Source organism: Trachurus japonicus, chromosome 24, assembly GCF_045865225.1.
Source record: "Trachurus japonicus isolate A0001 chromosome 24, Traja_1.0".
Taxonomy (NCBI): Eukaryota; Metazoa; Chordata; class Actinopteri; order Carangiformes; family Carangidae; genus Trachurus; species Trachurus japonicus.
In genome coordinates, this window is record NC_140930.1 from 25,654,263 (window position 1) to 25,669,262 (window position 15,000).

Here is a 15,000-nt window from a genome sequence, read left to right on the forward strand (position 1 = left end):
CCTCTATAAGCAACAGTAGTTGTTGCAGTAATTGTAACTGCAAACACTGAGGGCAACTAAATCCATCTCCTTCAATAAGCCTGCCACATACTGAGCCTGTGGTGGACACTTTGCTCTCCATACAAACTTAATCACCGTGCCTCGGGCTATGATCGCGAACCGCTCAACGCTCGGCTTTTACACAGGATTTATTTTTCAATTTACTAAGCTTGTGGCGTTTCTTATTCACAAAGCGGCCTCGAATAAATACACCGCAGCTCGTGTTTGTGCCGTACAGCAAGGGACGGTTAGCTTAGCTTAGCATAAGGCCTGGAAACGGCGAGGACACGCTTTGTCCAAGGCGACCATGGCTATTTAAAGGGAAATGGTTAGATTATATTTGGTAAATATGCAAGAACCGTCAGTTAGCTTCATGTAGACTGGAAACAGAGCTGACCTGGCTGTTTTCTGAAGTTTACCAGTAAGCATAATACCATACTGTCACTTTTGTACATAAAGAGAGGTGGGGGGGGACAGCATGGTTGTGACAAATGTAACACAATATAATATGAATGTAACATAGACAAGATGTTTAATGTTGATCAGTGAGCTAGCATCTCCTGACTGTATGTTCTTGTCGAGAGGGAAAGCAAAATTTAATAATTTAATAATTTAACATTTAACATTTAATAATCCCAAAGACATAGCTACAGTTAGGGCTAAACTAGGGATGGTTGTAACATTTTTGACATTTCTGTCTGTAGCCTATCTTGGAGCTCTTTTAAGCCAGTGCGTTCAAAATGTGAAACAAACTAGTTATGCGTGTCTGCTCAAGCAGAAAATGCATTGATTAGTCTCAAACACAAGGAGTGAAATGTTACAATTCAACCTGAGTTAGTTGTAACACACTCGGTGCTGAGATGTAACATCATTAAATAAGCATTATGCTCAAAACTTGATATAAAAAGCTTTCTATTCAACACTTTAATTACTTTTTAATAAGTGTGTGGGTGTGAGGTGTGCGTGTGTCTTTAGTATGTTAGTTACTGTCAGCCATAGTCTAATCTTAACCTTTAACCCAATCCCTTCGTCATTCTCTTCCAAGACCTACTGAAATTCAACGAAAACATAAATGCAATGTCTTCATTGTCGTTACAACTAACCCAGACCCTTGTAGCCATGAACCTGCTAATCTTACAGCAACTAAAACATTAGCACGAACAACTTGCATGAAAGATATCTACATAGACACAATAACCGTGATGTAAGTTTGATGAGTTTAACTACAAAGCAGGCAATACTATCACAAAAATAAATGAAGTAAAATAAAAAATACTTTCATGCTTCAAAATGTGTTTTTTTCCTTCTAAAATTGGCCGTGTCTGCCACAGGGTGTTACGTCATACTTCATACATGGAAATAGGACTAAACTGGGCCTTTGCAGAGTGCTTTTTCCTGATTGGAGAAATTGGAAGTGTTACTGGCCCATGTTACAACTATCCTCTGTCTCCCCTAATGAATATTTGCAGTAGTATATCTCCTGACTGTACAGATGTGTTAACATTATTTATTTTCTAACCTAAAGTCCAGAAAGTGAGGAAGCATAAACCTCCAACCAAATACTTCAATGAAAACCCCACAAATGAAAACTGGGGTCTGACAGTGCTTCCAACCCCGAGGATTATGGGTAAATGAGCTCAGATTTTGGCCTCATGACTTCTCTCTGCACATGCGATGAAACAGGAGAATGTGGGAAGTGAGTTTTTGTTGGAATCGATTCATCTTCCGTGCTGATCACCAAAAGAAGAGCACAGCCCCTCTCGATCCGCTTAATGGAGGCGCTAATGATGAGCCCCATTAGTTTAATATATGCTTTTTATCGCCGTGCCCTTAGATGACTGTAGCGTTTCATTAGACATGTCTGCCTCATATCTCACTTTGCACCCAGAGAAAACTGTGAAAGGATTAATTTTATGATGGACCCCCTGCCTCCCTCCTGCACTCCCTCCTCCTCATCCTCCCCTCCCTCCCTCTCTCCCTCCCTTCCCTCAGCTCAGCTCCCAGCCACAGCCAGGGGACCCAGGAGGAATAGTGTCTTTGTCGTCCTGCCGTTTTTCGGAGTTGAGGAACAAGAGGAGTTTAATCCTCATTGTCCAGGAGACTGCAGAGGGTGAGGGGGGGGTCCTTCGGCTGTAAAATGATCCAACTGGCCTCGGCTAATCCCCTCCTAACCCGCACTCTCGGGCCTGACCCCCCTCCCGGCCTTTAATTCACACCCCCGTATACTACCACAGTATCGCACTATAAACACAGGCCCATTCACGTTTAGAGCTGGAGTTGAATTTACACAAACACACACACACCGAGGCAGGTGAACGATGACAAGTCAGCTGAGGTGTGACTGTCAGACGTTTTCTCACACACACACACACACACACACACACACACACACAGGAGAGAAGTGTCATTCAGAGTTATGCAGTAAGTGGTTTAGGGGGGTACGTTTAAGTGGGATTTAACTTAATCACCTGCACATGAGCTTAATCAACTAGTAACCCATCTTCCACTGTGGGGATCCTCCGCACCAGAAGAGGTGTCAATTCGACTGAGACAACCCCCCCCCCCACACACACACACACCTCTCTGACACACACTTTTTTTAACCATATGTGTGTGTGTTGTGATTTGGATTGAAAAGGAAAACAGTAAACAGCCTCATTCTGCGCCTGTCGCTGACTGTGGCTGACATGTGTGAATATGTGTTTGTTGGTGACAGAAAACCAACAACAAACAGCTTCATATCATCATTAGAGTGATTAGTGGTGTGGATGTGGATGTGTGTGTGTGTGTGTGTGTGTGTGTGTGTGTGTGTGTGTGTGTGTGTGTGTGTGTGTGTGTGTGTGTGTGTGTGTGTGTGTGATGTGGGTTGACAAAAATAAAAACCAATAAATAGCCTGGTTTTATTGTTCTTCTCATTAGCTGAGGGATTATTTCCAGATTAGACAGGACGAGGCTGGACATCTATTTGACGTTAAGTCTCTCTCTAACAGGACGGATGCTCTACAAATCTTCTCCTTTGAATTTTCCCACCTTGCACGTTCCCCTCCCTCCCTCCCTCTCCATCTCTCTCTCTCCCTCTCCTGTTCTGTCTTTATTTCTCTTCTGTTTCTCTCTCCCCTCCTCTCTTTCTTTTTCCTGCGCACCTCCCTGAGTGACAGCTCAATACCCGGCTCTCCCAGGCTTATCTAGCCTCAGCAGATGGTTGACTTGGATCACTGTTCATACGCCACGATCTGGGCTGGTGATAAAGACTGTTACAGAGGGAATATAAACTATCTCTCTCTCGCTCGAGCTCTTTCTTCCTTTTACTTCTTCTCCTCTCACCTCCTATTGATCTGAGCTGTCGTTTTCTCTCTCTCCGTCCCCGTCTCTTTTCTACTCTTTCATTCGTCGGCTCGCTCCGTCTCTACCTGGACCTTTCTGCTGTTCTCCTTGTCGCGTCCTCCACCTTTCTCAACAGTGCTCTTTGTCCCACCACCACCACCCACTCCCCCCTTCAGTCTTCCCCTCTGTTTCTCCTCATCTCCCTCCATCCCTCCATCTCTGTGCATTAAATCTGGTGCTGCGTGATTGTCTCTGCTTCCCTGCTGGGCTGGCGCCTGTCTAAAGGGCCCCAGGACCCTCACACACTAAGGGGGGCTCCAGCCATGCCAGAGATGCCCTCTCTTCCTCTCCTCTCCTCTCTGGCTCCTATCACTTTATCTGGTCCCTCTTCATCTCCAAAGGGTAAAAGAAAAGGTCAAAGAGGGGTCTTTTTCTGCTCTTTCTGCTCAAAGTCATACACATGTCCTCTGCCTCTGTCTACATACATGACATGTCACTATAAAAGACACCACTTTAACATGTTTTAAACTGTAAATACACGCCAAAAGAACAATCAGTAAACAGGTAACCTTCAAAGTGCTGCTGCCTCAAGCTTTTCTAGACTTCTACTGTTTTCATGTGTTTCATTTACGTGATCACTGCATTTACACAACTGATGTACACTTCACAGACTTGAATTGTCCATTTTATGTATACTTCACTTGTCTGGAGCGGTCATTTGATGTGTTTTTTTTCTTTTCTTTTTTACTTCACTCTACACAGACAGACAACAAAGCAAAGCGAAAGTGGCTATAGCTGCCACTCGCAGATGAAAAAAAAAAGGGAGTGAGTGCTGGAAGCGATATGAATGAGGACATACAACACATTTTTACCTTGTATGGCAGCGGGGGAAAGAGACTGGCACAGACATCACATGCACACACACCATACATTAGATCAGCTCTGTGTGATGTGTGCCAGTGTAATATGAGGAGGCGGTGCGGGTGTGAGTTGGTTTTCTTGTGGGGAATGTAAAGATAGGATGTTGAAATCTATCAAATAATAACAACTAGGATGCCAGCAGGGGCGTACGAGGAGCTGCCATCCCATATGCGTTGGAAAACCTCCTCCCCTGTGATTCACTGGTGGCTCTCTCCCTCTCTTTCTCTCCAATACTCCAGACAGTTTGCAGCCATCTTAATCTGAACGGTGGAATCTGGCAACCACTCCAGAGCACCTGCATCCGTCCAGCCTGACCCGCTTTTGTTCTGGTCCGACCCCCTAACTTTAGCCCCTAATTAACCCAACAGAAACTAATTAAATACAGCTCTAGTGGACCAGACGCCAGACAAAAAAAAAAAAAAAAAAAACCAAGAAGGAGGACACAGAGAATTGAGCAGAGTGAGGGGAGCGAGCCAACATGATAGGCAGGAGAAGGAGAGAGAAGGGGGGAGAGGAGGGGGAGGTGGAGATCCAAAGCTTGGCCTCCAGCCCCTGAGACCAGTTCAGACAGACAGAAAGACAGAGAGAGAGATTCAAAGGAGGAGGGTATTTGGGTGTCAGTGTCAGCCTGGGTTGTCCTGAGCATGTTGTCACTCTCTACTAAGCTCCATACTGACCTTAAACTTCTTTACATGCTGTCTTTTTCAAGGTATTTTGGGCTCTTCCTCGTAGATATAGGTCTGGGTGCCAACTGCTGTAATCACAAGCGCACCAGTCACATGACGCAACTGACGCCCTGGAGATATTTGGAAAAGGGTAGAGACAGGATGGGGAGAACCACGGAGAGACAAGAGCAGCGGAGAATGAAAGGAAAGAGGGAGAGAGAAAAAAAGGAGGAGGAGAAGGAGGGGGAGAGAAAAGGTACGGGACAGGATTGTGCAAAAGAAGATATATAAATATGGTTTCAAACCAGCCAAGTGTCTCTGGCAAGACACTGCTGCTCCCAGTCCCAGGCACAGCTCGCTAAGTGATAGAGAAAGTAATTAAGGGGAGGCTGTTCAAGTAGATAGGCCTGTAAAGGAGATTTGAAGAGGGGAACTGATTGTGCATGTCTGATTCCAGCTCTTCAGAGAGTTCTCAGCCCCAAGGCTTAGCTTTCAAAGGGCCGTCTCTCTCCCTGTCTATCTCTCCGTCTTTTTCTGTGTGACATATATTTACAAAAAAGAAGAAAAAAAAGATGCTTCTTCTATCTATAGACAACTCATCATGTTTGTTCAATGTAGGGCAGAGAGGAGGTGTCAGCATCTCATACTGTACAGTTATATAGAGCATCTATCTATCTATCTATCTATCTATCTATCTATCTATCTATCTATCTATCTATCTATCTATCTATCTATCTATCTATCTATCTATCTATCTATCTATCTATCTATCTATCTATGTGGAGGAAATAAGTCACTTCCTTGGACTTGAAGCATCACACTGTGTCTGTCCTCAGTGTCCACCTCTGAGAACGGTGAACCTGTTTGAGGAGACAGAGCAACACTGCCACCTAGGATGAACTAGATACATGTATGTGTACATAGTATACAGAGCCTATTAAGGGTTAAGTCAAATCTGACTTGAGCTGCATGCTTCTCCTGTCATATCCCAATAGTAAATTCTCTCCCTCTATTTGCTCTGAACAGGCCCAGAGTAAATTTAGAAAAATCAAAAAACATTTATCATAAATGTATTATAAGCTGCAATGAACACAATATATAGCACCCTTGATAGATATGTTTCGTAATTCATTTTATTTCATGTTAATACTGGAACTTTAATCCTGGTTCTCTTCCTCTTTTTAAGAGCTATAAGATCAAAACAAAAAATAAATAAAAAACATCTGTAGCTCAAAGCAGTAATGAGTTGTGTTTTATCTCAAACTAAAATGGGTTTTAGCATAAGTTTTGTTGTCAGCTAATAGAAATGACCTAATGATAGACAAGTATTCCACTAATGTTGTTTTTCCTTTTTTATTTTAGGCTAACTGGCAGTAGCTGGATGTAGTAATAACAATATTCACTGAACGGAGTTAATTCATTTTCTTTCTTTCTTTTTTTAAATTATTATTATTTCTGACCTATACGAATTTTCTTGGCAGCTGGGGATTTTAGGTTAATAAGGTCTCCCTGCCTCAGAGCAGCAGCAGCCTAAACTGAGGAGGCTTTCCTCCCAGAATCCATCACTCTGTTGTTAGTGAGGTCAGTCAAGGCCAAAACAACACTTGCCTCAGTTACTATCTGCTGTCTAGCTGCTGAAATCATGTTGTCACACTCAGTGAAACACTCACACTCAATGAACGAACTTCTGAAGCCTGTAATATATCTCAGGCTGCAGATAATAACACAGAAACAGATAAAGTAAGTAGCCGAAGTGAGAAGTATGTTATCAGTCTGTAGCGCTAGAATGAATATTACTAACAAATTAAACTTACCGTCAACAAATTCATTCTCACCTTACAGGAAGAAGCAGAAACCCTGAGAGGAAACCTCTTTTATATACAGTCTATGGAGGAAACTTATCTATTAGCGACATCTACTGGAGAAATAACAGTAATGTTGCAAGTTGAAAAAAATGATGTGATCTGTCAAACTTAGTGTCCTCTGCTGGTAAGAAAGTAGACAGCTCCTCAGATCTTAGGCATGCAGTGCAGTAGAGTAGTAGGCTACTGCATTTTTTTTTTTTTTTTTTTTTACAAGCACCCAAATCTCGAAACCATTAGATTCTAACATAAATTCAAGAGCAAACCTATAGGTTGCCTAGGTCTAAGTGCTATAAAACAAAAAATAATTTGTGTGGAAAACGGTTTTATATTAGTCTTTTAATAAGACTGAAATTAATTATCCGTCTAAAAGAACACATGTAAAAAAAAAAATCACTAATAATTGCCAAAATACAAATTCAGTTTAAACAAAAAGGTAAAAATCCTGATTTTCATCTCGTGCTGCTTTTATTTGTCTTTACCTATTATTTTTGGTCTGTCATCTGCTGCACAAAGTTCCTGTAAATAGCATAGAGGGAGAATGGAAATACAAAAGGATAAAATTAAAACAACTAAAGAAGGAAAGCGAGTTGATTGACAGTAACTAGAAGGCCCCAGAGCACTAGTGAGTGAATAAACCTGCAACTGTCATGCGTTACACCACTGTCGTAAAACGTCTCCGTCTGCTGTTGCAATGGCGTTTGCTGCGACAGCACTTTGCGGCAGCAGGGAAACCGAGGAGAAAGCAGCGACAAACGTCGCGAGCGGATACGCTAACGCCTCAAAAATCCTCGGATTTACAAGATATTCGGTGAACTGACTTGTATATTGTTTGTATACCCTCTCGCCTTGTGGATGACATTGTGTTCGACGTTTTTCAAGCGTGAATCTCCACCTTAATGCGGTGGGATGGCCACAGTGCCGCCTGGGCCTAGTAGCGCACTGCCTGCATCCCCGGCTGAAAGTCCTCCTTTCCCCGGGGCTGGGAGCGCGGAGCCAGCGGGGGTAGACGGAGAGCCGGCGTGTCACCGGGAGGACTGCGTCTCCCCCGGCACAGGGAAGAACTCTCAGCCGGTAAGCGACGTGAATAGGTCGGTAAAGAAGAAGCAGAAAAACATGCTAGCTCGAGCTAGCCCGGCGGCGCTGCACCTTAAAATGCAGGCGAGAGAGCAGCAGCTGAACGGCTCGGTCAGCCCCACGGAGGAGGCGGACGGCCACCAGCACACAGGGAGCCGGCCTGACAACCCGAGACCGTCCGTGGACAACTGTGACAGCAGCAGCAGCGGCAGCAGCGAGGGGGCTCCGGCCGACAGAAACAATAGTGAGCATTGCCAGCACGAAGGCCACAGCCCCTTCTCCAAAAACGGCAGTCACTCTCCCCTGGTTAACAATAGCGTGAACGGGATGCCGGGTTACACGAGAACTGAGGCGGCCGGCGGCCACCTCGGTGGGGACGAGGGGAAGGAGGAGTTTGACCACACGGAGCCGCCGAGACCGCCGAGCGACGAGCCGCCGGACGCTGCCGGGCCCGGCGGAGAGGACGAGCCGGCTGACAGGGAGCAGCAGCAGCCGCCGGCCGCCGAGCTGGCCCGGCTCGACCTGAACAGCTCTCCGGGGAGAGCGGAAGAGGATAGTCACGGCATCCGATATGTCCGCTACGAGTCGGAGCTGCAGATGCCGTGGATTATGAGATTGATCACCAAGGACTTGTCTGAGCCTTATTCAATTTATACGTACAGGTACTTCATCCACAACTGGCCGCAGCTCTGCTTCCTGGTGAGTATGACACTGACACACACTCAGTGTGAAGAATAAAGCTTGTGTTCACTCTGTAACTCAGTGCATCAAGTCACATATAGTGTGATGTCCTTCCTCCCTCCTCCTCTGTCCCATGGTCTGTAGTTACCTGAATCAGCAGAGCGGCGTTGGAGCTGGGTGTGACCACATGCTCCTAGCTGCATCACCTGTCACTGTGTCTCAAAGGCAGCCAGACACAGTGCTGCTATGTGCTGAAGACAAACAGTCTCAGCTCAAATACACTCATGTAAATGTCTCACTGATAGTGTAGAGTTTGTACAGTCTCAGTCTGGTTTGTTCACAATGTACAACAACCAAATAGTTCTGTCACGGATCCTGGTTAGTTTAGTGGATTTTGCTCTGAACTGATAGGAGTCGAATGAAGAAACGTTCAGCTGACATGACAGCATTTATCACAGCAGTCAGGCTCTTTTGTCTGGACATCTGTGTACAGGCACAAACTGTGTAACTCGCACTCTGTAGCTTTAATAGAGACCAGCGTGCCTTGAGTCACCGTTTCCTCTCACACCTACAGTGTCCAGTCAGGCTTTTTGTAAATTTAAAAACTTTGAAAAACACTGTCCTCTTCGCTGTTTATCCTCCTGAGTCCCAAGGTCATAAACTTTCCAGTTCCAGTTTGTCTGGTCGGCCACATGTGACACAAGAGGAAGTGCCGTGAAATAAAGGTCAGAGGCCAGCTCCGAGAGCCAGCAGATCTGGCAGGTTGACAGGAACTGGAGAAGAATTGTTGCTAGGATTTCAGCAGCTACCCCAGCAGACACTCAGAGGACCTAATTGCTGTGTTTGCGTGTGTGTGTGTGTGCGTGCGTGCCACAGGCCATGGTGGAGCAGGAGTGTGTTGGAGCCATTGTATGTAAGCTTGACATGCATAAGAAGATGTTCCGTCGCGGCTACATCGCCATGCTGGCCGTGGATTCAAAACACAGAAGGAAAAGCATCGGTGAGTGTCGACGTGTCTCATGCTTTCTCTGACAACCAAATCTCTAATGCAAATGTGACATTTGGATAATATATATACACAGTGTGCTGGTGTGTAACTCTACACTAACCTTGGGTGACGTCGCTCACCCTTTGCCTTACTTAGACCATCATATGGCAGACTAGGAAAAGACAACCCACTGTTATCTTCTTTAAAGTGTTGGACTTGTGTTTAATTGCACAGCGCGCTGACTTTGACTTTGTCTATTTCAGGTACTAATCTGGTGAAGAAGGCCATCTATGCCATGGTGGAGGGGGACTGTGACGAGGTAAGACCGCTTCCCCCTGGAGGACGCCTCAAACAGTCGGCTGTTTGATTAAAGCCTAAATAAAAATAAAACGCACTTGATGTGCGTCATAGTAGGTCATATTTGCCCACTGTGCTCAATCACATAGGCAACATAAGCAACAGAGGACAGACCCACATTTAAAAATGTGAAGAAGAGACTAAAAATTCGTAGAAAACACAGTCACATATTGGAAAAGTATTAAGATAAACCATATTTGTGCTGTGGTACATTTGGTTCTTAGTTTTTCTTTTGTCGGTTTGAGTTGGCCCAACTCCAGTGATACTGAATAGATTTTCCTCGCTGCTGGTCTCAATGCCTCAAGTTCGAATGATTGATTTTCCAGGCCACCCCTGGTTTAGAGCTTTTGTTGGTGCGCTCAATCACCTGTAGTTATTCTGGACGAAGAAATTCAAGAGTTTGATGTCCCAGTTGCTTCGCTTGCATGTGTATTTCAACAGCTGCCTCTTACAACACAGATACTGAGCCGTCTTTGACTGCATCCACACAAAACTTTGCTAAACTCCCCCGTCTTGCAGCTGTGTAACTATGTAATGACAACACATCGTTGACTGGAGTTCACTGTATTGGATAATCCATTCATCCATCCATCCATCCATCCTTTAGCTGTACCATTTATCCTCAGTGTTGCAGCGGTTGGAGCCGGTCCCAGCTGACATTTGGCATCTGGCCGTTCTATCATAGGGCTGATGTACAGAGACAGATGACTGTCACCTGTCAGTGTACTGTACAGTGGTTATAATGTTGCAATGCATTTTCACTTTCATTATTTTTTAGTCTCTTAGTCCATGACAAAAAAATGTTAAAGTTAGTTTTTTTGCAGACAGTACATGATTTGTAGATGTATTCATGAATGTATCCTTTTTTTTTCACCATCATATGTTAAAGTAATTGGTTAGACACATTTTTGCATTGAGACCTGGTACATGTGGAAACGGCCAGCACTTGCTACATCAAGGATTACGTCACAGTAACTTAAAGGGATATTTCAACATTTTGGCATAATCCCTATAATCTTAGGGGTAGGTTCAGTACCTTTAATTGTCGGTACAAGCTGTTTTTCGATCGGCGGGGGAATACACAAGCTGCACCGTATTTCTACGTTTCCCTCATCAGACTAAATACAAACTAAATACACAATCCAACAACTCCAAAACACTCTAGTGGACACTCTGCCGAGCAGCCGTCTGGGATGTAGTTCCGGCTTTGTATTTGCCCCGAAAACAACTCTGTCACGTAATGTTCTGTTATTACCTCATAGCGTGGTGAATGTGCAGGTCACAACTTGTCCATGAGAGTGTTTTGGAGTTGTTGGATTTTTGATGAGTTTGATGAGGCAAAGCCAGAAATACCATATACCTCTGTAGCGTTAGCTGAGCAGCTTGTATCTCTGCCCCACCAATCAAAAAACAGCTTGCACCGTCAATTAAAGGTAACAAATCTACTACTATTATGGCAATTGGCCAATCTGCCAAAATGTTGAAATATTCCTTTGAACTGTCCTCTTTCCTTACTTGAGATATAGTGATGTATATACTGTGAACCTCTTATGAGCAGCTTGCTTGTTCACTGAGGCCAGTAACCAACCAGCTACAGTGTGTAAGAGGTGGTGTCTCAAACAGATCAGAACAAACAAACACAATTTACATTAGTCCTGAAAAAACCCAGTGAATCTGCAACCGGTCAGTCTGCTCACTTGTCCAACCGGTCAGTCTGCTCACTTGTCCAACCGGTCAGTCTGCTCACTTGTCCAACCGGTCAGTCTGCTCACTTGTCCGTCTGTGTGTCCCCAGGTCGTATTGGAGACTGAGATCACCAACAAATCAGCCCTGAAGCTGTACGAGAACTTGGGTTTTGTCAGAGACAAGCGGCTGTTCAGATACTACCTGAACGGAGTGGATGCGCTGCGGCTCAAACTGTGGCTCCGCTAAACGGAAAGAAGAGGGGGACGGGAGGGGAGGGACAGCGGGTGCTGTCCACCTCCCACACTATCAGCTTGACAGCCTCAGCTCTGCCCTGGTCATTTCACTCTTATACACACAAACACACACATTCACACACACTGCATACACACGCACACACACACACCTACCTGTGTACAACCATAAGTATGGAGTATGCACATAGGTTTGCATAGACATGCACCCACGCCCTCTTTTTGTCCTTGACTTCTGAACAAGTGTTGTTTAGGCAGAAACGGACTGAACTCCCACCTGATGTTTTCATGAAGGGGCCCCTGATACTTTCTGTGACGAGGAAGGGGTGAGCGGGGGGGGGGGAGGGGGGCGGTCTCTGTGGTGACCTCCGCCTGGGACGAGATGACCTTTTGACCTTCAAGCATGGATGCCGCCGCGAGAGGAGCCGGCGCCGCGCCAGATCCTCCTCCAGAACACAGGACAAACCAGGACTTAAAGCAAAACAACACCACGTGCAGCGAGGCAGCGGGGTGGTATAAACAGACTGGGAAGAAAATATTTGTGGAGTTTATTTTTGTGTTTCTTTTTTAAAAAACATGTAAGTTGGACGGGGGGATGGAACAAGCTATAGTATGACTGCGCGTTTGTACCGCCTCATGTTTTTTTTTGTTTTTTGTTTAGTTTTTTTCCTTTGTAAAGCGAGTGTTTGGCTTGTTTTTTCGTGTGCATGTGTATGTGGTGCGTTCGATTTCGCCGTGAGCAAGTGAAGGTGTTTTGTGCGACTGTGTCGAGCGCATGCCTGGTTCCTGTTGGGTCCGTGCGTAACTCGTCGCGTGTTTTCCCCCCCTCACCCATCCTGTCCAGCGGGCGTCGTCTCCATCATCTGCCTCGGCCTCCAGGACTGAAGCCTGTAAAGATATGCATGCATTTATTTTAATGAGAGTGCGAGAGAAAGTGTGAAGTGTGTGTGTGTGTTGATGAACCCAGTCTGAGGCTACCCCTCCAACCCCTTCCTCTTGTTCGGTGTAATTATGTTGGTGCAGAGCAGTTGATCGAAACAAATCACTCCGTTAGCGCCTCAGACTCTGCCCAGTCGGTGGAACCTGCCACCTCGTCGCTTCATCGTCCCTTTCACTAAAAACCTCTCGTCATCAAAAACCCCGACAGAGCATTGGGTTTATTTTTATCTTCCTATTTTTGCAGATCAGAACTCGTCTCTCCCCGTAATGCACTGCCAGCCGCTGCAAAAAATTCCCAAAAAAGGAGAAAAGGAAATCTTTCAGAGACATTTTCTTTGCCAACGATGGTGCGGTGGAACCTTCCCAGCCGGCTCAGTTTACTCCTTTTTGTATAATTTCTCCTCCGTTCTCCTCATTGCAAGTGCCACTCGGTCCATCAGAGCTCTCAGCCCGCTCCCGGTCTGCCCTCAGCACCAGACCGGAGACAAAGTGTTACATATGCTGGATTCCTGTTTTGAGTATGCCGTGTGTGTGTGTGTGTGCGTGCGTGTGTGTTTATCTCTTGATAAAAAAAAAAAAAGGAAAATAGACAAGTATTCTTAGCAGATTATATTTTATTCATTTGTTCGTTTTTCAGTTTATTTAGATATACTACTATACACCTGTATAACCTCACGCTGCCGTAAGCGGCTGAGTCCACAATGCACTTCCCAGGTGCCCTGACTCGATGCACAACAACAACCTCGCTAACATTTACAGACCTGCAGCCCAGAACACGTCACAGAGGCACCTGGACGTTTCAATCCACACTAAATATGGCAGAGAGAGTTTGCTTCAACCGCTTTTTTTTTTTTTTTTTGTTCGTCTCGTTTTTTGTTTGTTTGTTTCGTATTTTTCTTTAAAGTAAAATGAACAAAGATCAGATGCACTTCTATGAAATTGCTGCAGTGTGTATGCGTCCGTATGAATGTGTCCGTGCGCGTCCTGTTACTTCGACAACAGCGTGGATCTGTTCTGATAGACTTTTATTTCTCTACTTTCAGAGCCCCCTTCCCAACAGGAAAATCACAGCCCTTTTTTTTAATTTTTTTTTTTTACTGGTGCTGTGTTTTGTTCCAGCCTAATGAGGACAACAGGACTTGTTAGTAATAGGAAGGAACAAAATCACACTTTTGTCTTTTTTTTTTTGTCTTGTAGTTTTCCAGGATTCAATTTAGCGCTCAGTGTTAAACAGAAGACAGGAGACTGAGTAGTTTGTAGTTAAGGGGAGAATAAACCCTTCAAAGTCAAACTAGGAAAACAAAATGCACCTTTTGTTTTCCATGTAGTGTTTCAAATTATGCAATTGGACATCTGTGTGCTTTTATTCTGCCTACATTATTCAGAGTAGACGGCACCAACCAAGACTCTGCCATGTGGTACAACTTAAAAGTACAATCCGCTACAAATATTGACAACACAAAGAACAGGACGTCTCCGGTCGTAGACGTTTGAATGATTTAAGGCCAGATGAAGCGAGTCTCTCTGGCCGACACTACCAGAACTTGTTCGTGCGTCGGGTTTATTTCCCCTTTCAGCAGAGACATTTCATCCCAGGAGCCCAGGACTGGAAGGGAGAGTAGATGTTTACAGAGTTGCCACCCACATAACAGCCTGTGTATGTAAGTTTGTGTCTGTGTGCATTTGGAACAATGGATCAGATGAACTGTTTTCTTTTTCTTTTTTCTTTTTTTTTTCAGATTTGTATATGAGTGTTGTTCTATTCATGGGATATATTGAGAGCATGTTTTCTTTGGTGAACCATCTGTTGGGAAAAGGGGGCGATTTTTTTTGGGTTGATTTATCGGATTTGAGTTTTTATTTTTATTTTCTGTGCTACTTTAGCCCATCCAGAGATGCAACGAGAAAGATGAGCAAATGAAAAAAACAAACAAAAAACGACCTAGAACCTAAACACCATTTATTTCCTTTGCTGCTCATCTCACGGCGTTTAAAATTTCAATGATAACCCCTCTTCAAATTCCTCCCGATTCATCCCGGAGGTTTGATTCTTCTGTGTTCTCCCTCTGTCCGGGCCACTTGTTCTTCTTCTTTTACACTGACCACTGATGGATGGACAGACTGGATTTGTTACACCAGAACTAATTAACCAGTTTTGTCCTTCCATCATGAAGAGGTGTTTTGTATTCTGAAGGAAAGGGGTCCGTTAT

At 44.6% G+C, this 15,000-nt stretch overlaps 1 protein-coding gene across 1 annotated transcript; it reads left to right on the forward strand.

Moving 5' to 3' along the window:
* The first annotated feature begins 7,530 nt into the window (after nucleotides 1–7,530).
* Nucleotides 7,531–13,746, forward strand: naa30 (N-alpha-acetyltransferase 30, NatC catalytic subunit). The gene is made up of 4 exons (XM_085770239.1): nucleotides 7,531–8,587; nucleotides 9,446–9,569; nucleotides 9,821–9,876; nucleotides 11,709–13,746. The coding sequence occupies exons 1-4, from the start codon at nucleotides 7,721–7,723 to the stop codon at nucleotides 11,844–11,846; spliced, it is 1,185 nt and encodes a 394-aa protein (XP_085626365.1). The 5' UTR covers nucleotides 7,531–7,720; the 3' UTR covers nucleotides 11,847–13,746.
* Nucleotides 13,747–15,000: the final 1,254 nt, after the last annotated feature.

Coding starts and splice junctions, on each gene's coding strand:
- naa30 (XM_085770239.1), top strand. CDS start 7,721: ATGGCCACAGTGCCGCCTGGGCCTAGTAGCGCACTGCCTGCATCCCCG. Junction 8,588..9,445: donor GGCCGCAGCTCTGCTTCCTG/GTGAGTATGACA, acceptor TGCGTGCCACAG/GCCATGGTGGAGCAGGAGTG. Junction 9,877..11,708: donor TGGAGGGGGACTGTGACGAG/GTAAGACCGCTT, acceptor GTGTGTCCCCAG/GTCGTATTGGAGACTGAGAT.